General features: G+C 59.3%; 3 protein-coding genes across 7 annotated transcripts; 2 read left to right on the forward strand and 1 right to left on the reverse strand.

The window, feature by feature from the left end:
- Nucleotides 1-4,525: 4,525 nt before the first annotated feature.
- CCDC71 (coiled-coil domain containing 71) lies at nucleotides 4,526-11,017 on the reverse strand. Of its 2 annotated transcripts, none has more exons than XM_034066054.1 (2): nucleotides 10,966-11,017; nucleotides 4,526-8,824 (listed from the first exon to the last, which is right to left on the reverse strand). In XM_034066054.1, exon 2 carries the CDS (start codon nucleotides 8,761-8,763, stop codon nucleotides 7,579-7,581), a length of 1,185 nt encoding a protein of 394 aa, XP_033921945.1. In that variant the 5' UTR covers nucleotides 8,764-8,824; nucleotides 10,966-11,017; the 3' UTR covers nucleotides 4,526-7,578. The 2 variants fall into 2 exon arrangements, with proteins under 2 accessions (XP_033921945.1, XP_030898687.1); XM_031042827.2 differs by lacking the exon at nucleotides 10,966-11,017 and adding an exon at nucleotides 8,924-10,835.
- Nucleotides 11,018-11,184: 167 nt separating this feature from the next.
- Nucleotides 11,185-14,917, forward strand: LOC115945317 (uncharacterized). Of its 2 annotated transcripts, none has more exons than XM_031042843.2 (5): nucleotides 11,185-11,387; nucleotides 11,459-11,844; nucleotides 12,360-12,520; nucleotides 12,876-13,008; nucleotides 14,308-14,917. In XM_031042843.2, the coding sequence occupies exons 1-5, from the start codon at nucleotides 11,240-11,242 to the stop codon at nucleotides 14,512-14,514; spliced, it is 1,035 nt and encodes a 344-aa protein (XP_030898703.2). In that variant the 5' UTR covers nucleotides 11,185-11,239; the 3' UTR covers nucleotides 14,515-14,917. The 2 variants fall into 2 exon arrangements, with proteins under 2 accessions (XP_030898703.2, XP_033922094.1); XM_034066203.1 differs by lacking the exon at nucleotides 14,308-14,917 and adding an exon at nucleotides 13,092-13,261.
- Nucleotides 14,918-15,338: 421 nt separating this feature from the next.
- On the forward strand, nucleotides 15,339-19,359 carry KLHDC8B (kelch domain containing 8B). Of its 3 annotated transcripts, none has more exons than XM_034066167.1 (6): nucleotides 15,339-15,447; nucleotides 15,950-16,420; nucleotides 17,174-17,338; nucleotides 17,502-17,726; nucleotides 17,928-18,029; nucleotides 18,750-19,359. In XM_034066167.1, exons 2-6 carry the CDS (start codon nucleotides 16,048-16,050, stop codon nucleotides 18,944-18,946), a joined length of 1,062 nt encoding a protein of 353 aa, XP_033922058.1. In that variant the 5' UTR covers nucleotides 15,339-15,447; nucleotides 15,950-16,047; the 3' UTR covers nucleotides 18,947-19,359. The 3 variants fall into 3 exon arrangements, with proteins under 3 accessions (XP_033922058.1, XP_033922059.1, XP_005142150.2); XM_034066168.1 differs by having other exon boundaries at nucleotides 15,339-15,383; XM_005142093.3 differs by lacking the exon at nucleotides 15,339-15,447 and having other exon boundaries at nucleotides 15,485-16,420.
- The last annotated feature ends 469 nt before the right edge of the window (nucleotides 19,360-19,828 follow it).

A 19,828-nucleotide genomic window follows, 5' to 3' on the forward strand; every position in this document is an offset into this window, starting at 1 on the left:
CGGTGCCTGTCTCCTCCTCCAAAGCTGTGCCAGGCGAGGGAGGGACCTGCCCACACCGAGCCTCAGCCAAGGTGAGGCACAGGCCAGGTAGGAGCCGGTGGCACGGCGGTGGCCTGTGCCCTGGCTGGCCAGGAGCCTGCACAGCATCCCTGCAGGGCTGCCATGCCCACGCACGTGGAGCCTGCTCCCTGCTGCCTGGATCCATGGGTACCACCGTGCCCTAGGCCAGGGCCCCACTTACCCCGTGCTGATCAGTGCTCCATGGGATCCTTCGGACTGGGGAGCATGGCCCTGCACCGTGGCTGGGCTGGATGGAGATCTGTCATGCAGTGATGGTGCCTTTTCTTAGCCGAGGCCGAAGGAAGGAAGAGGAGCTGCGTGTTCCCTGCTCCAAGGCCATGCTCTGGCTGCCCACCAGCCAGCAAGGTCATGGGCAGGCAAAGCAGCAGCTCCTCTGGCTGCTGGCCATGGGGGTGCCAAAGCGGTGCCACCAGGGACACCCCAAAAGCACAGTGGGACAAGGGGAGCTGTGGGAGAGCCCAGGCAGCTCCCTATGGCTGCGCTCTCTGCAGGCACTGGGAAACCCGGAGGAAGGGCAGCTCTGTGCCCAGCGTGGCTCCACCACCCCCTGGGCTGTGAGAGCTGGCAGGGGATGCGCTGATAAAGAGCCATTAGCACCGGACATCGTGTCTGTAGCACAGGGATCTTGGCCAAGCAACCCTTATCTGCTCTGAGGAGATCCGAAGTGGCCTGATAAAGGTGGCAGTAACAGGATCTGCAGCCTTGAGAAGCAAGGGAAAAGCGGAAGGGAGGGATCCTCAGTGGGACCTGAGCGACAACGGAGGTGTCCTGGCCTTCCCTGAAGGCCAATTCCCACATGGAGCTGGGATCCCAGGGATGAATGTGTGGGAGATGGGATGCCTGTGAGCACCTGTGCTGGTCGATGTGCCACCAGCGCCCTTGTCACCAGTGCTTCACAGCTGCTGAGCATCCCCCAGCCCTGGCTCCACAGCCCTCAGCAGAGCCCCCAAGCTCCCAGGGCAGCTCCTCAGTCCCAGCCAGTAGTGCTTGGAACGACATCAGTGCTCCCAGCGGGCGCTTCCCTGCACATCCTGCACTGCCTGCAGAGCTGCTTTAACCGCTTCCCTCCCTGAGCTCCAGCACCGGCGCCACCATCCCAGCACCGTTAGTGCCGGGTCAGCGCACCGACGGCTCACTCCGGATCCGGATCACCACGGGGGAACAATGGCTCCTCTGTTGAATTCACCAGCCAGTGTCCCGGCTGGAGAATGGGATCCAGAGGGAAGTCAGCGGGTGGGCAGGAACTAACCTGGAATGCGGATTTATGCCAGTTTAAACCGGTTCAGCACTAGGAGCACTTCCCATCCCGAGTCAGGCATTCCTTAGTGGGGCTTGGGTACCCCAAACCTCTCTGGGGGGAGCTGGGGAGAAGAGGCAGCGGTGCTCTGCAGCTGAGCACACCCCACATGGGAGATGCCATTCCATGGGAGCCAAAAGAAAAGCCGGACACGCTGGGTGGTTCTGAGCACCATTTACTGAGGGGCTGGCCACCTGCTAGGACTTCAGAACAAAAAGTTCACTTCATTTAAGAGAAAAGAAAAAGACAGTCTGTTTCTTGTCCCATTCCCTCCAAAGAGCGGAATAATACTGTCTTCCCACTAAACAATGTCATTCCAAATGACACAACACGGAGTGTGGAGCAGCCCGGCCTCAGACTCAACATTAAATAGACTATAGCTTCGGCAACATTCTACACCAACAAATGAGAACAGGGAAAAGTTCACTCGAGAACAAGATGGTCACTTGTTGGAGATCCACCACATCACAGTCTGGTCCTCGCCCTCCCATAGGCTGCAGGGGATGCTCCATGGATGTCACCCAGGATCCTGGAATGCTGGAGGATGCTGCAGCTGTGCCAGCGGCACCGGTCCCAGCCTGAGCAGGTCATGGAGGAGGCTCTCTTAGAGACGAAGGTTGGGAGAGATGAGGGTGAAGGATCCTGTAGTGCTCAAAGCGGCTGCTGTGGCTCTACTCAGGAAACACTGCTCCTTGGGAATGCTGCACCGGGAATCAGGAGGAGGGAACGGCATCGCACACCGCGAGTCCCCACCACAACATCAATGCTCATCGCATCCATCCCATTGCAGGCAGGATGGTGGAGCAGGGGAGGCATTTTGCAGCACCTTCTCTTTACAACAGCACCACACACCTGGTGTGGGAATCACGGGACACTCACAGGGAGGGAAAGGGTTGACAAGGAGATCCCCAGGTGATAATAAGGCCTTTAAGGGACTCCCCAGGGCAAGGTCTAACTGTCCCCCCAGGGGAAGGTGTTTGGGATGCTCACCAGAGAAGTGCTACCCCCCTGAGGGTGTCCCAGGGGTACAGGTCTGCATCTCTCACCTTCCCCACGGCCACCCCAGCAGGGCCAGTCTGTGTGACCGATGAAGGACAGAAGCCAAGGGCTGGGAGGAGGCACCTGCCCCAAAAGGGCACCCCCCAGAGCCTGTGCAGTGCTGCTGGGCAGGGCAGGACGGGCTCCTGCAGCAGGTGGAATGGAGGCAGGGCTAGGGCACACCGCAGACCTGGCTCCTGTTGGCACATCTCCTGCTGCAGCAGAAGCAGAAGCTGCTGGTGTCTTTGGTTTTCCCTGATCCCAGCTTCTCACTTTGCCACCACATCCTCTTGGTGTTCCTAAGCGAAGAGGGGGGTCCGGCCTTAGCACCACAGCTTTGGAGGCAGCAGCTGGCCAAGCTGCCCGTGTCACACATCCAGACACCGCTCCACTCAACACCCTGCTCATCACCCCTTCACTCAGCACCCTGCCCTAGTGGCGGCTCTCCTGGCTCCTGGGGGCAGATCCCTGCTCCGCCAGCCAGCGAGGCCCCTGGCACCTTCCCAACAGCAGGAATGGGCTGCAAGAAGAGGGAAACATGATCTTGGTGCTCTCTATGAGAGTCCCAAACGCCAGGGCCTGGGAGCAGCCTGCCCTGCTGCCCTCTCCACGGGTGGTGCCAGCCCATCCAGCACCCAAAGCCAAGCGCTGCAGCACTGTCAGGAAGGTGTGAGGTACCCCCAGAAGAGCTGAGGCCACCTCAGCTCCTGGCACTGTCCTTACCTGACCACAGGAGCAAAGAGTGAACCAGAACTGTGGATTCCACACAAACCAACCTGCTTGAGCAGCAAGTGCTTCACACAGCCCAGCACCGACCCTGCCAACCATGGTTAAAACAAGGATCCTCCCATCCTCAGCTCCCGGGAAGACGAGACGCAAACCTGCTCTGCATCCCCACACGTCCTTTGTGCTACGGTCAAAGGCCCAGCTCCCATATAGTGCAGGGAACTTGGACCCAAAGTGATAGAACAACTGGGGTGGCTGCACCTCCACCATGTGGTTAAGGTCTGGCCATGAACATAGCAAAAGTCAACTGGAAGCGCCCAAATTCTGTCCACAAGCCCAAACCCCAAAGCCCTCCAAACACAGCAGGAGCTGGGAGTCTTTCACCAGCTCCACTGGTGGAGAAGAGCTGCTGGTGTACGAGGGAAGCACTCCTCCTCCTCGCACTGGAACAAAGCTACAAATCAGGAATAACAAAATAATCCCTTCTTACTGTGCTTAAGGAATTCTGTACAAGCTGGCTCTGGAGGGGGGGAACCAACCAGTCTGGGAACAGCAGCAGCACCACACTGGCTGGCTCGCAGGGAAGAGGCCAAGGAGAAACTTCTCCAAGTGCAAGCGGTGGCAGATGGTGAAACGTGATCAGAGTGGACATGAGCTTCAGAACGCTGCTACCGATTAACAATGTGATTTCAAGTGGTATCCGATGTCAGCTTCCCCTCCAGCGCCTGCTGGGCGAGCTGCTCTCCCCACGGACATCTGAGGCACGCAGGAAGCTCCAGGACCTTGTCTGGTCGAGGCGAAGCACAAACTTGTGGTTCTTGGCAGCTGAATAAAAGGACAAACAATTCCCAAAACCATCCGTTGGATGAGCAGCCCTCTGACCGCTGCCTGAAGTGCTTCTAGAAGTGATGGTGGCACAAATCCATGCAGTGAGAGCATTCCTGAGAGAGCCTCCAAAGCTCTCTCAGCTGTCACGGTGCCCAGGAACAGCACGGGCCAGGTTAGGCACTTGGATGAATTCAAAGTGACTAATACAGAAACAGGTCTGAACAACCTGCACGCAGCAGAGACCACAGCACCCCAGGCAATGCGTTTCTGTGTGCCCTGCCCTGCTGCACAGGGCCCTGGAAGGCAAGTCTGCTGTCACAGGGTAACATGGGGTGGAAGGGATTGCTCTGGCTGGACCAGGTCTTAGGCAGCCTCTTGCACATTGGTGTTGAAGGTTCAGGACTCAGGAGCACCCAGACTATGGCATGCGATGAAGGACCCTGGAGCCAACCACTGACAGGCTGCAGGCACACATCTGCCCGCACTGGACAGGCAGCAGTTGATGACATTGGCACCAGGCTCCTGTATACAGGCTCCTGGATACAGGCACCTGTAATGCTCATCTGTGAATAACAAGCTGCAATCAGAGAATCCCAGACTGGTTTGGGCTAGAAGGAACCTTAAGGCACATCCAGTGCCAACCCCTGCCATGGGACACCTTCCACTAGAAGAATCTAGAATCTAGACTGGAATCCTTCCAGCCAAGTTAACAAATTACCTGCAAGGGGGAAGAGGAAGCATAAGGAGGGCAGAGAATCAAGCTCCAGTGCTGCCCAGTAGCATGGGGCCCTGCAGCCTGTCAAAAGATATGCAGAAGGGCTGATAAGAGACTGGACTGATGATAGGCAAGTCCTGGAGCACTGAATGGGATGCTTGCTTCCCCTGCAGCAGCCTCAGTGGCACAGAAGTGTTTCTAATACTCATCTCTCCCTGTGGAGCAGAGCACCTCTTGCTGCCGGCCTGGGAAGGACATTGCCGACAAGCATTCGCAGAACTGAGCTCAGTGCTGGGAAAGGCATGGCAGCACTAAGGCAAGATGTTCTGTTGGATGTGTTAAGCAACAGCACAAGCCAAGTCCCTGCCTGGCAAAAGCCCAAGCTGTGAAAGGCAAGAGGTGATGGAGGAGCGCGGGGAGGCAGGCAGCAGTGCAGCTGGGGGAAGAGGCACCACGAAGAGGAGGGATATGGCCTCAGGTGCTCAGCTTCCTGCTCAGGCTGGAGGGAAAGCTCAACCCGAATCAGCCTGGTTGATGCAGGGTTGTTTTCCCACCAGAGCCCGGGCTGGGATGTCTGTGCTGCATGAAGAGGCTCCAGAGGCAGCTCTCGGTGTCCTTATAAGGGGCTGGGAAGAGGGAAGCCTCGGAGCAGCCTGGGAGGCAGCGAGAGCACAGGCAGGAGCTCAGGACTCCTCAGGAGCAGCCAAAAAGAGAAACCGCAGTGCAAGACTTCCAGACCTGGCATTTGGGAGCGTGGGAATGAGAAAGGTCTGAAGGAGCAGGAGCAAAAGGGACAAAGCAATTTTTGGCTGGTTAACAGTGACAGAAGGTTCCTGTTCATCCAGCACCACGTCGGGACACGGAACTCCCTGCCAGGGCATTTCAAACCACAGAAGGAAATATTTCCTCCTCGTCCACAGCCAACCAGCGGCATTCACAGGTCAGTCCCAACCACTGCAAGGGATGAGCTCTGACAGCGACGCAGCACAACCACACAGAGCCCCAGCAGAGGATTCAGGGCCTGCAATCAGACCCCGAGGGAGAACCTCCACCCTGCTCTACCTGGGTGAGGAGGGAGAACCCTGGCTGTGCCTTGGGACACTCACCCACCTCTTCTCTCCTCCCTCTGCCAAGGTTTTCCTCTCTGAGATGAGGATCAGACACTGATACCCCTTATAAAGAACTGAAATGCAGCCAGGTGCTAGGGAGAGGCTGGAATGTGAGGAGCTGAGGCTTCCCAGGGGAGCTCATCCCTTCAGCCAATGTCCACAGAGATCACTAGATCAGATAACTGGTATTTGGAGCTGGTGAGTGGATTACTGGCCCAGTGCTGCAGAGCCTGGCCTGATGCTGCCTCCTCTCTCCGAGCCACCAGGTTCTGCTTCTGCAACCTCCCAGTGTAGATCATCTCACTGGAGACAGTCCCTCCCAGGTGACAGTGACAGCACCTACTGCTCCAATGTGATGCTCCTCCTAGAGCTCGCAGATCCCTCCCTGTGGAGAGCAGACCCGACCTCTGCCAACGCACAGCCTGTGTTCTCATGATACAGCATCCGACAGCATCCCATAGCATCCGACTGCATCCCACAGCATCCCACAGCATGCCCCCGGTGCAGGAGGTTCCACAGTTCCTCCTGGGGATGCGCAGAGCCTGTGCTCTGGGAGCTTTCACACCTGGCACACACCTTCTCACAACATCCCAGATGGCACAGCAAAGCTGCCACCCGTCACAACACGGTGCTGATCTCCCCTCCTACTGCTTCACCCCCACAAACCGACAGAGAGAAACAATCTGTTTAAATGTTGGCACCAATTCTGTCAAATCTTTTGCTTTTCTGCTTTGATTCAGGCTCAAGTATCCCACCGAGCCCTGGGAACAGCAGGATGTAGTTAATACATTCAAATACAGCTTGTGTCTTCTCTACCTAGAACCTGCTCCTGAAACATCCAGCAACAGCAATGCAGTCACAAGATGAGCAGGACACTACACAATTCCTGCTCCCAGCTCCAGTCTTTCAGCTCTGACAGTCACAGTTCATGTTCTATGGCTGCACCCAGGGTGCAGGAGAGCAGAACAACACTGGTGCTGAGGAGGAATCGCTCTTTGGAGGCAAACCCCTACCACGAGTTCAGAGCTTCTGCTACCAACAAACACAAGAGGCACCTAGAGAATTGCAGGCAACAGTCCCATAACACTCCCCCCTATGCAGAGGTAATACCAAAACCGTGATTAAAACTAGAGTCAATGATGAGCTGATAATTCTCCAAATTGCTTGGCATTTCTGGAGGCAAACAAGGGGCTACAGCTCTGTCTGCCTTGGAGCTGCTCAGCAGAGCCCAAAACAAACTGTCACAACACTGGATCACAGAGAAATCCTGGCACCTTCCAACAAAACACTGGCTGAAGGGGAACAAAAGCTATCAAACCCAATCCCAGAGGGATGGAGGGAGTGCATCTTCCCACAGCTCCTGGGCCATGTGCACATATATGGATATATAGATATATAGATAATAAAGTTATAAAATTTGCTCAAAATAAACCCAGTAAATGTACAGCTTGAAAAAAGAGCAATATCACAGTGCATCAATGTCATGAGAAAGTCCCGTGTCCTCCCCCTGCACAAGAGCTCAGCCTGCCACATCCTGAGGTGGGAAGCCAGCCCTCCGACCTGCAGGGCTTTGTGTCACCATCCCCAACGGGTCCTTGTGCTTCTGCAGTCAGCTCTGCAGAGCAGACGAGGCAGGAGGAGCACAGGAGCAGGCTGCTCTGTCTGCAGGTCAGTCAGCAGGTCACCCCCAGGCACCAGAGCTCCAGTCTCCAACCTCTCCACGCTCTGGTGCTGGGCTCGTATTTACTTACTTACAAAAGGAGAAAGTGACAAAGTGAAGACCCTCAGGGGACGCTGTGAGCGTGGGACAAGGGCTGAATTCGGATCACAGGGGACAGGTTGACCCTAAGAATCTTCTGTGCTCTCCTCCTCACTTCCTCGTCAGAGGAAGAGTCGCCCACCTTGATGGCCTGGAATTTCAGCAGGTTCCAAGTGCTCTGAGCCCGGCGAGGTTTGTTTCGGGCAGGAATGGTATTTGCTTTCTTCCTCTGTGGCGCTTCCCTCGCCTCTGTGGCTCTTCTCTTCTTCTGCCCAGCGCCCTCCCGGTAAGTGCTGTTGTCCTTCCATTCTGTTTTCCCCACCAGAGCTCCTTTATCTTTGATTTTCAAGGTCTTGGCCTGCGGTGCTGCAGTGCAGCCCTGGGACGAGCTGCCTGTGACTCTCCCGTTGAGGACTCCCGAGGCTTTGCAAGCATTGCTCTCCTGCAGCACTCCACCCTTTGGTCCCTTGAGGAGATTTAAAGCCAGGGTGGCAGAATCCGGTGCTTTCTTTACCAAGCGCTTGTAGCCCTTACCCTTGGTCAGTTTGGCTGCTTTGCCCGAAGGAAACTTCCTTGCGGGACTCGAAGCCTTGAGCAGTTTAAGATCCGAGGGCGAGATCCCAAGACGCCCTCCTGTGTACTTGGACTCCAAACAGGATGCGGTGGCTTTCAGCGGCACCAGAGCTTCCAGAACCACCGACAGTCTCATGGCTGGATACACATCAGGATACATGTTTGTAGGGAAGCCCACAGCTGCAGCCTTGGACGTCCTGGATTTTGTCTGCTTCAAGGAGCTCAAGAGGAGATTTGTGGAATCCCCTTTCGGGACAGGTTGAGTGGAGACTTTCAGAGAGTTCACTGGCACACTGGTGGGCTCAGCGGGCACCTTTGCCATGGCTGTGGTGTTTCTGGTTGGACTCTTAGTGGTGCTGGCACAGTGCTGGGGACTGCTCTCTTTTGTCTGAGTCGGCGTGTCTGCCGTGCATGAGCTGTACCCGTACACATCCTTACTCCTCAGAATGGTGGGCTGGTAGCCCTCCTCCTTCAGGCTCTGGATGAAGGCCACCAGCTGAGTCTCTGTGTCCGAAAGGTCCTTGGACATGGGGTTGAAGACTCGGAGGGCTTCCTCCAGCACCTTGTGTCCTGCAGAGGAAATTCTTGACCAGGAATGGACAGCTTTTTCTTCCACATTGTTCACTGCAATATTCATGGCATTAGGCAAGAGGGTGCTTTGGAAAGGTCCAAATTACTGGGAAAACAACTCTCGACACCTCAAAAGGAGAGAGAAGATAGTTAGCTCACAGCAACTGATAGCAGCTCGTGGTTTTAAGCAGGGACCTGAAACTGTTAAGCCAGGTATGGCTACTCACAGCCATCAGGTCAGATTCCAGGCATCACCCACGTTAGAAGCATCATCAAGAAAATCCTGTGACTGATTTCTCTCTGGAGAAAAACCAAATCATCCTGAACATATCCTCAACCCTAAACCAGGATTTCAGGCAATCCCATCTAACCCAGCCCAGGATAAAGGGTTACAATGGTTAATGCAGTAAACTCTGCAGCTTGTTCCCACTTTGAGCTTGACACACCCCAGCTCTGAGTAACCAGATCTCATTTTCCTTTGGTAAAGCAGCCCTGAGAACTGAACCCTCACTGAGAACACCACGATGGAGCCATCCCAACACTAACAAGCCTGAGCACCTCAAATCTATACTGGCATCACATTCAGTTTTCCAGCTTCCTAATAGATTCTGCTCACAAATGGATCCTGAGTCCCTGCCAAAGCTGCAGCATCCTCCTGGAGACCTGACAGGAGAGCTGGAGGCTCTTTCAGCTGTGCTTTCTCGATGCCAAAGGCTGTGGTGAGGGAACACGACTCCTTGCTGCTCTCTTGTTTGAATAACGGTCTGCAACTCGCTGTCCCAGCAAACTGGTGTTGATCCAGGGGCACTCACAGCCAAGGGAGCAGGAAGCAGGAAACTCAAGCAGGGCGGTGAGAAGGAAACACACATCACCAGGGCCAAGTGTACAATGGCCTGAGGGAAAACACTGGGATCACGCTCAGGGCACTGCACAGCTGCCTGCCTGGGGAAAAAGAGCTGGTTATTGGTTCAAATGTACAAGAGGCACTGAAGAGGAGGCCAGAGATGCACCCAGGAGGACTCTGACCCTCTCACCAGCTCCACTTAAGTTATAAAATCTTCAGTTTCAATGTTAACCTCTGAAAATAACAAGGATTTGGTGAAAACCCCTTTTAGGGAAACAGGGAAGGTGTCAGAGACACTGTGAGAGAGGGAACTGTGCAGGCAACAAAGCTGTGATGGAAAACTTAGTGCCCAAGCAGAGAAATCATATCCAATGCTCCTCACGGACCTCCGGGAATACCGGCCCTGGAGCGGCCACCAGCGGCACAGGCAGGGAAGGGTCAGAAGCCAAAGGAGCGGCAGAAGGGGAGGCACAGGTCAGCAGTGGGTAAGAGCCTCCACATGACACACTAATCCCAGTCAAGTGCTCTGCGGACGTCACAGGGATTTGGAGGAGGATAACGCAGGGAATCTCCCACAGCAGAGGCAGGCAGGCAGGGAACCAACGGAGCCGCGGCCGGTGTCACAGCCCGAGGTGAGATTTGCCACCTCCACAGGGAACAGGCGAAGCCAGCAGGGTGTAAAGCTTAATCCTGATCTGGTAGGGAGGAAGAAGCACAAGGAACAACGGGCTGCAGAACGGATCTTCTTCAGCAGCAGCTGGGACACCATAAGGGACACTCAGATGTTGGACACTGCGGCTGTGACACCCACGGGGACAGGAGCCCTCAGCATCAATCCGCTCGGTCGTGTTTTGTGCAGCCCAAGCTGCAGCTGGAGCGAAGCTGCCCACGAGCAGGCTCAGCCCCGATGTCCACCCAACACCGAGAGCCCTCACCTGAGCCACTACCGGAGCCCGTGCCCTGGTGCAGCTCCATGGGGCCACGGTACCAGCACGGGGTTAAGGCCTGGCTGTGCCGGCACCGAGCTCTAGGGACGGGCCCCGCGGTCACTGCCACGGTGCTCCGGGCTGGGGGGACCGGGGGAAGCAGCCTCTACCCATGACCCCCGCGGCGGAGGCGATGCCCGTTCCCGAGCGCCTGTCCCGCACCCCCCCATCCCCAGGCCCGGTCCGGACGAGCCACCGGTAGCACGGAGGCCGGAGGGAACGCGGCGAGGGTCGATCCGCGCTGCCCGGTGCTGCGGGGACGTGCTTGGTGCACACAGCGGGTGCGGCCCGCAACGGCCGGGGCCTGAGGTGAGGAGGGGAGGAGGAGGCGGGGGCCGGGGCGGAGCTCCGCGGCTCCGCCCCCAGTGCCCGGGGCCGCCGGCTCCGCAGCGCCCCCGCCCGGGAGCGCGGGGCCCGGGCACCGCCGGCTTCAACCTACCGGCCGCCGCCAGACCCGCCGCTGCGCCGCGACCGCCGCTCCAACATGGCCGCCCGCGGAGCGCCGGAACCTCCGCCCCCTTCCGCTTCCGCGCACCGGGGACACGCCCCCCCGGTGTCCATGGTAACGGCGGTCACGGCGCCGGTGGCGGCTGGGGGCACACCCCCGGGCCGGCAGGGGGCGCTGGCGGGAGGAGGAGGCGCGGGGGGAAGTGGCGCCGTCTCCAGGTAACGGCGGCGTGGCCGGTGCCGGTACCGGCGGCGGTGCCGGGGAGATGAGCGGCGGATCCGGCCGGAGGCTGGTGCTGCACGTGGATCTCAACAACACGGTGGTGGTGGCGGACACGGTGTCGGGGCAGGGCCCGCGGGCGGCTCTCAACAGCTTCCTCAGCACCGTCACCTGGGGCCGCGCCGGCGCCGCCGGTGAGCACCGGGGAACCGGGGCTTGCGAGAGGCGGGGATCGAGCCGCTGCTGAGCCCCCCTTCTCTTGCAGGCGAGTGGCAGTGGGTAAGTGAGCGCCCGTCCCTGCGCCCGCCGTGCCCCGGTGCACTCAGCTACTACAGCCACCACGGCCGGAACCCCGCGTTCACGGAGCGCGGCCCGGGCCGGTGCTTCCGCAGCCTCCATGCCCGTCACCTGCAGCTGCTGGAGTGGCCGGGCCGGCCGCACGAGCTGCTCTCGGTGCAGGGGGACCCCGGCAAGCGCTACCACCTCCTGCTCCCTGCCTTCCTCCGCCTGCTGGACGCCCTGCACCGGGACGGACGGGACTTCGCTGTCATCTTCCGGACGTTCGGCACGGACCTGCCCCGAGCCCTCCGCGCTGTCAGCTGTGCCCTGGAGGGGCAGCACCCGCAGTTCCCTGCGCTGCGGGACCTGGCGGTGAGTGGTACCCGAGGGCACGGATCCTGCGGTGCTCTGCTGACACATGGCTTTGCTGGTTAAAACACCAGGCAGGGAACGCAGCATGGATGGAGCTGTTAGCAGGAGGAAGCACATGTGTATATGGATCCTGCTGGGAAAGGTCTTCTCTTGGGTATCCCAAGTTGGATAGAGCATCTTTTCCCTTGGAGAGGGGCTGCTGCAGCGGAGCTGGTCACAGCCGTGCTCTCCCCCTGGCAGCACACCAGTAGGAATGCTGGGAGCAAGCTTTGGAAGCTGCCTCAGTTGTTCATTGGAGTATTCTTAGGGAATGGAGACTGAAACATGGGCAGTGTGCAGCAAGCTCGTTCCCTCCCATCCCAGGAGAGATGAGTTCTGGTTGGGGGCTGCCACACTTCCTGTGGTTTTGTCCCCAGCACCATCCTCCCATGCTGTGCTGGGGGGGAGCCTCCAATGCACCAACCAACCTGTCTGCTTTGGCAACCTTTCCTCTCCCCCTCTCTGTGGTCCTGCAGCTCCCTGTGGACCTCACCCCTGGGCAGATACGCTGCAGCAAGCGGGAGGTGGTGCTGACAAGGGGAGCAGAGCGCCTGACCTCCCGGGAGGATGCAAGAAAGCTTTACAGCTACTTCAGCTCCTTTGAGGGAATCGGTGGCTTCCAAGACCACTTTGACTGGTGAGAAACAGGGCACTGAGGTTTCTTCTCTCCTGTGATTCTCAGAGCTTTTCCTGCTCTGGGGTAGCTCTGAGTTTTGAGGTCTTTACACTGTTGGGGCCTTATCACTTGCATGCTCCCTGCTTTGCCTGTGGGCAGCCTGATGGGGCTCTCATCTTTCCTCAGGCCTTAGTTTACCTCCTGCTCTTCCCCAAACACCCCCTGATTTGTCACCTCGCTGCAAAATGTCCCTTTCCCAGGAAGCAGGAGCAGGCAGAGGGAAGGATGGTCTCTGTTGTTATACCCGACCTGCCTTTGACAGCGAGCTGCTCCCCTCTCCCTCCCTGACTGCTCCTTGTCCTGCTCACTGTTTCAGGTGGGCCAGAAATCAGTTCTCCTCCAGGGGTGGGAAACCCCTGTGGATTGACCCGCATGATTCCAGCGTTCACCACATCTTCATTGATGACAATATCCGGCTGGATGATGCCGACACCATTGTTAATCCCCAGGTAGGGCTGAGGGTCCCTCCAGCACCTGCTGCTTGCACTGGGGGGTGTCCAGGTGAGCCTGAACCCCTGTTTCCATCTGCAAGGTGACAGTGCTGGTGGGGAATGGAAGGGGGAATGCTCAGCAGCATTTGCCAGGCAGCGGGGAGAGGTAAGGAATGGGATGCTCATCACGTATTCTGGAGAGTCAGCCTGGACAAGAGAAGGCTCCTTAAGGGGAGACCTTAAAGCAGCTCCCACTGCCTAAAGGGGATAGAGAGGGGCTTGGAACAAGAGCCTGTAGGGACAGGCCAAGGGAATGGCTTTAACCTGACAGGGGGGAGACTGAGCTGAGCTCTTAGGCAGAAGCTCTTCCCTGTGAGGGTGCTGAGGTGCTGGCACAGGGTGCCCAGAGAAGCTGTGGCTGCCCCATCCCTGGCAGTGTTCAAGGCCAGGTTGGACACAGGGGCTTGGAGCAGCTGCTCCAGTGGAAGGGGTCCTTGCCTGTGGCAGGGAATTGGAACTGGATGAGCTTTAAGGTCTCTTCCAACACAAAACAGTCTGTCATTCCATGATTCCACAACAGCTCTCCCAGCTCATGGATCTGTAGCGGGTGGCAGGAGCTGTCACTGCCTGGAGCAGACCTGTCAGGAACAGGCTTTGGTCTGTGCTGTGCCTGTTCCCAGGGAATTACTGCGGATGGCTCTGCTGCGAGTCTGAGGCCCCTGTACTCAGCAGCGTGTCTGCAGTGGCTGAGGGTGGCTCACACAGCTCTACTTGCAGCATTCCAGCCTCAGGCTGATTCCCTGATCAAGGAGTTCCTGCTTTCACCATCTGCAGCCAGCACAGCAGGTCGGTGGGGCTGCTCAGCTTGCCTCAGAGCAGCCATGCAGCCAGCACAGGGCTCCCCTCGCACCAGATCAGACAGGTAGGATGAAGCTGCGGTGGCAGCAGACCTCACTGGGTCTGGGTGGCACCCAAGGCCTTTGCAGCCAGGACTGACAGGTTGGACAGCAGCTTCCCCTCCTCATCACCAGCTCTTCAGGGCTGTCCCTGTGTCAGTAACAGTGACAGAGCAGCACTGGGGGGAAACAGATTGTCAGGTGGCCATAGGGAGAGCTGTAGTAAAGATCTGAAGGTGAATTCCAGTGCAAGAGATCAAAGGAAGAGCTGTTGGTACAGCTTCTCCTGGGGTCAGCTGCTCCACAAGAGTTGTTTTCTTCCAGCTGCTTGCTGTGGTCTGTTCCATAGGGAAGCACGGCCCTGGCACTGCTGCCCATGGAGGGTGCGGGTGCCTCTGTGAGCTGCTGTTTCCCATTGCAGGTGTTCTCGGAGCGGGGCAGCCACAGCTCCCAGCGTGTTCCCACCTCGGAGCTGTACGATGTTTGCCTGGTGCAGACCGACCTGCTGCAGGCCATTGCTGACCAGGACTATTTCCTGCACTGCGTGAGGAGGTGTGAGGAGAACTACGACCGTTACCTGGCCTGCAGGGAGGAGGACACCCCGAGCCAGCAGTGGGATGGACGGTGATGCCTCCTCACAAGGGCAAGGGGCTCTGGACTTGGAACACCGCCTGCTTCCTGCTGTGCATAGACAAAGTGTGGGGCTGGGCTCTTCGAGCTCTCCCCGTTCCAATGTGTGATGTACCCACATCTTCCTACCAGAAGCCTCCACGCCTGAGCACGAGCATCCTGGGAGCTTGTGTGATGGGATCCCTGCTGGAAACGCCTCTCCTTTCCTTGGCAGGGCCATCCCACCATGGATGCAACACAGACGTCCATGCAGCATTCACACCTCTATTTCCACTACCGTGCCAGTGCCTGGTGCGGGGTGGTGTTGCCATCAGCACACCCGAGTGTTGCGGTGTCCTCCCCAGCAGAGCCATCCAGGCCCTGTCCCTTCTGCCTCTTTTTAAACAAACCTTTTTAGCTCATTACTGCTGTGAGTTTCCTGCCTGGCCTCAGCTGTGCCTGTGCTTTGTGGGTGGGAAGTGCCTTCCCTGGTGTCTTCATTCACGGGGCTCAGTCGAGTGGGGACACAAGTGACCATGGAGGGTTTAGGACCTTCCTGATGCCACAGAGACCCCGGTAAGGACGTGCTCAGAATGGGACCAAGCTCATGCTCCATCCCTAGAGGTGGTGACAGGCAGAGGGTCCCCTTCAGAGGGGACTGCGGCTTCTCGGCTCCATGAGCCCGGTGCAGGGGTGGCACGGGCCGGCCCCGCGGGGCACGGCCGAGAGGCAGCACCCCGGGAGGGCCGGGCGGCGGCGGGGGGGGGGCCGGGGCGGGCGCGGCACCGCCTCCACCGGCAGCGGGCGGGAGCGGCGCGGGCGGCGGCGAGGAACGGAGAGGAACGGAGAGGAACGGAGCGGCGGAGAGAGCAGCGGAGCGGGCGGGAGGTGAGCGCGGCCGCGGACCCTGCCCCGCTCCCGGCGGGTGCAGCAGCGGACAGCGGCCGTCCCGGTGGGTACGGGGTGCGCAGCGGGAGCCCCTCGGAGCCAGAGCAGTGGGAATAAGGGCAGGCTGTGCGCTGGAGCATCGTGCACTGGGGAGATGGAGACCGGGATGCAGGAACCTCAGAGAGCAGGGGCTCAGGGAATGGGAGCCCTCGTTAGTGCAGGCAGGGAGCCTCGGGAAGCCGTGGGAAGCGGGAGCCTCGGTGGTTGCAGGCAGGGAACCTCGGGAAGCAGGAGACTCAATGCGTGCAGGCAGGGATCTCAGGGGAGACTTGGTGGGTGCAGACAGGGAGCTGTAGGGAGCAGGAGCCCAGAGAGAACAAGCAGGGAGCCCCAGGGTGCAGGAGCCCAGAGGGGACAAGCAGGGAGCCCCAGGGTGCAGGAGCCCAGAGGGGATAAGCAGAGAGCCCTAAGAAGCATGGATCTGTCACATCACCAGGGGAGCCGTCTCACCGGGGCCGGGGGCATCCGTGCGTACCTGTGTGCTGACTCGGGTGCTCTCCCCACAGGAGCAGGGTGGGCAGACCCGGGCCAGGGCTGAGCCAGGCCGCATGGGTGGCACGGCAAGGCCAGGGCCCGGGGACCCCCGGTGCGGCTGATCCGGCCCATGGCGGCGGGCGCGGGCGCCTTCGCGTGGGCCACGTTCCCGTCCATGCCCACCCAGCGCGTGTACTGCAGCACCGCACACCGTGATGGGCAGCTCTTCGTGCTGGGCGGCTGTGGCGGCAGCGGCAGGGCCCTGGGCACCGCTGAGCTGCTCGACCTGCCCGCACAGCGCTGGACCACGCTCCCACCGCTCCCCACGCCACGGGCTGGTGCTGCTGCCCTCGTCCTGGGCAAGCAGATCCTGGTGGTGGGTGGTGTGGACGCAGCGCAGAGTCCCCTCGCCTCCGTTGAGGGCTACCACGTGGATGAGGGCAAGTGGGAGAAGAAGGCGGCACTGACGCAGCCCTCCATGGGCATCTCAGCTGTGCAGAGAGGTGAGGGATGGGGCTCAGGTACAGCTGTCTGGAGAGGGGGGGATGCAGGCACCAGGGATGCTCGGGTGGGATATGGATCCTGCTGCTGCTTGGGATGCACTACGAGGCTTTCACCCAGCAATGAACTTGCCAATTAATAGCAGGGTTATGCTCCTGCCTCAGCAGCCTTGGTGCAGGAGGTGATGTGAAGCATCTCCAGCCATAGGAGCCTGCCCCAGCTGCTCTGGCTGGGAGCAGGCCAAGCATCCTGCTCCAGCCTGGCTCAGTGTTCTGTGCATGGCACACATTGTGAATCCTGCCCAAACTTTGCTGAGTGCAGCCCGGGAGCCGGGGTTGGTGTTACATATGCAATGCCCATGTCTGCTCCCTGGCTGGGGATGCTGTGAGTGGGGTGGGCAGGGCAGAGGGGACGGCAGGGCAGCAGTGGGAGCGAAGCAGGATTTGGCAGCATGGCTGTGTTGCCATGGTGTCTCCAGGGAGATGGTACTGCCGAGAATAATTAGAGCCGATGGCCTTGTGCTCTGCTGTGTGTCTGATGGATGGGGCACAGAGAGGAGCAGGAGGGTCCGAGTGGGGTCAGGGCATTGCTGGATTCAGGCCTGACCACACTCACTGTTCCCTGGCCACCCTGGAGCAGAAGCCAGACATGGGGCTCAGCAGCACCTGTGCTGCCTGCACTGGAGGGCACGGGGGGGCACACAGCCCCACAGTGCTGCCTAGAGCCCCCCAACCTCAATGCCACCTCTTTTGCAGATGGGGCCATCTATGCCTTGGGAGGAATGGGTGCAGACACCTCTCCTCAGGCACTGGTCCGTGTCTATGAGCCGGCAAAGGACCATTGGCAGCCCCTGCCCTCCATGCCCACCCCCTGCTATGGGGCCTCCACCTTCCTGCAGGGCAACAAGATCTTTGTCCTGGGTAGGTGCCCCCTGTGTCCCTCCGCTGCCTCCCTGGAGCAGGGGGTGACCTGGTGCACTCCAGGGTGGCTCTGTGCTGCCTTCCCATCCCTGCACTGCATCCAGTGGTCCCATCCTGCTCCATGGTGCCAGCTCGGGGCAGTGGCAGCAGCATCTGTGCGCAGGGGGCCGGCAGGGCAAGCTGCCCGTCACTGCCTTCGAGGCCTTTGACCTGGAGACGAGGAGCTGGACGCGGTACCCCAGCGTGCCGAGCCGCCGTGCCTTCGCCGCCTGCGCCATGGCTGATGGCATCGTCTTCAGCCTGGGTGGGCTGCAGCAGCCGGGGCCACACATCTTCTATTCCCGTCCACACTTCGTCAACACCGTGGAGATGTTTGATCCTGCGCAGGGTGAGCTGGGTGGGGGAATCCCAGAGGTCCTGGGTGCCTCCATGGGGCTTGGTGAGGGGTGTCCATGCCCAAAGGATGTGGTTCACTGGGGATTTGAGCATCAGCCTCTGCATCCGTAAACAGTTGTACCCTGTGCTCTCTGACCCAGGGGTGTGCAGAGGGGAGCCCCAGTGGGTGATGCTCACACCCTCTCGCCCTCAGGTGCATGGAGCAAGCCGAGCCGTGGTATCCGCATGAGGGAGAAAAGAGCCGACTTCGTGGCTGGCTGCCTGGGAGGAAGAGTGGTGGCTGTGGGTGGCCTCGGTAAGGCCAGGAGCAGGCTTATGGCCATGTTCCCATCCCTGTCCTTTGTGGCACATAGGTTACCTTCATGGGCAGGTTGGCTGTGCAAACCATCGGGGTACTGCAACACCCTCTGCATCGTGTCTCTCCTGTGCCCCCCAATGCTGGGGGCTGCTACACAGTCTGCCTGCACTGATCTGATGGCCCTGCTCATGTGCAGGGTACCACGCTCACACAGCCCATACCAGCTCAACCCCACTGCATAGGGCTGCAGCACTGCATCCCTCTCCTGAGAGAGCTGGGGAAAGGTTAGTGCTGTCAGTCAGCAGCAGGATGCAGCAGGAGGGAGCCTGGTGCCAGCCACAGCATCCCCACTGAGCGCTGCCAGACCTATCCAGAGCTGGACCTCCTGCTGCAGGGCAGGAGGAGGTGATGGGGAAGACAAGTGGTGCTGGCTGGATCCCTGCAGCATGGAGTTGCTCTGAGCACTGCCATAGTGGGAGCTGCCTTCCCTTATCCCCCGGTGCAGATCCAGCAGCGCAGCATCGTTGCCAGCAGCAATCCCTTTGGAGATGCTGCTAATCCTCTTGTGCCTCTGCTAATTGCCTTTGGGATGACACAGCCCACACAGCCCAGGGCTCAGGGGCTCTGTGGGGCATCAAAGGCATGTGGAGGATGAAAGGCAGAGCCGGGGGTGCAGGTTATGACTGTAGGGCGCTGATGCCGTTCTGTGTCCCACAGGGAACCAGTCCTGCCCGCTGGACTCGGTGGAAGGGTTCAGCCCCTCGCAGAAGAAGTGGGAGCCGCTGCCGCCCATGCCCACTGGCCGCTGCTCCTGCTCCAGCTGCCCGGCACCCAGCCTACTCTTTGTCATCGGAGGGGTGGCACAGGGCCCCAGCGGGGCCGTCGAGGCTCTGTGCCTGCGAGAGGCACCCTGAGCCGGGCCCCGGGGACCAGTCCCGGCCGAGCATCAAGTGCCTGAAGACGGGGACAGGGTGTGTGAGTACTGGTGCGTGCGGGTGACCCGGCTCCGGAGCGTCACCGTCCCATGGTGCCGGAGCAGCTGTGGTGTCTTGCTGTGCCATGGAATCACCTCTGGGCTCCTGCAGCACTGTGGTGATGGAGCCTGGGGTTAAAGCCTGCCTGGTGGGAGGGCTGTGGCCGGTGGCATAGAGGGAGCAACGGTGGTAGGACAGGCGCTGGCCATGCTGCCCTGTCCGTGCCATGTGTGTAGCAGTAAGTGCTGTGTCGTCGTAGACCCAGTCGATGTCTCATGTAGCAGAGGTGCCCTGTAGCTCAGTGCCTAGGAGGTGATGTAGCACCTCAAATAAACGAAACACGTGGAGTTTTACCCTGCTGGAGTCGTGTCGTCCCTGGGTATCCTGCTGTAGGCAGAGATATGTTGCAGCCTGTCAGGAAGCATCCTCCTAAGGACCCTGTGCTCTGCAGCAGGGACGGCTCTTGATCTTTTCCCCACTGCCAGGGTGAGTGGAGCAATGGGATGCAGCGATCCCGCCCTCCTTTTGGAGAGTGAGAGCTGAGCAGTGGCTGTCCTGCCTCGGTACAGCCTTGCTCCTGTTTGTCCTCTCCTGTGGGTGAAGGGGCTGCAGGGGGTGAAGGCAACAGCAGGAGAAAGGCTCTGTCAGAGGGAGCAAGGCTGCAAGAGAGGGCAGGGAATGGTGGGGGCTGCCAGGATGATGAGAAATGAGATGAGATCCTGAACGATGACAGGGCTCCTGAACCCCATCCAGCATCACAGCCCTGTCCCAAATGAGACAGGGAGAGCTGATCCAGCTGTTTCCAGCTCACCTGGAGCACTG

This window comes from Melopsittacus undulatus, chromosome 9 (genome assembly GCF_012275295.1).
Source record: "Melopsittacus undulatus isolate bMelUnd1 chromosome 9, bMelUnd1.mat.Z, whole genome shotgun sequence".
NCBI classification, from domain to species: Eukaryota; Metazoa; Chordata; class Aves; order Psittaciformes; family Psittaculidae; genus Melopsittacus; species Melopsittacus undulatus.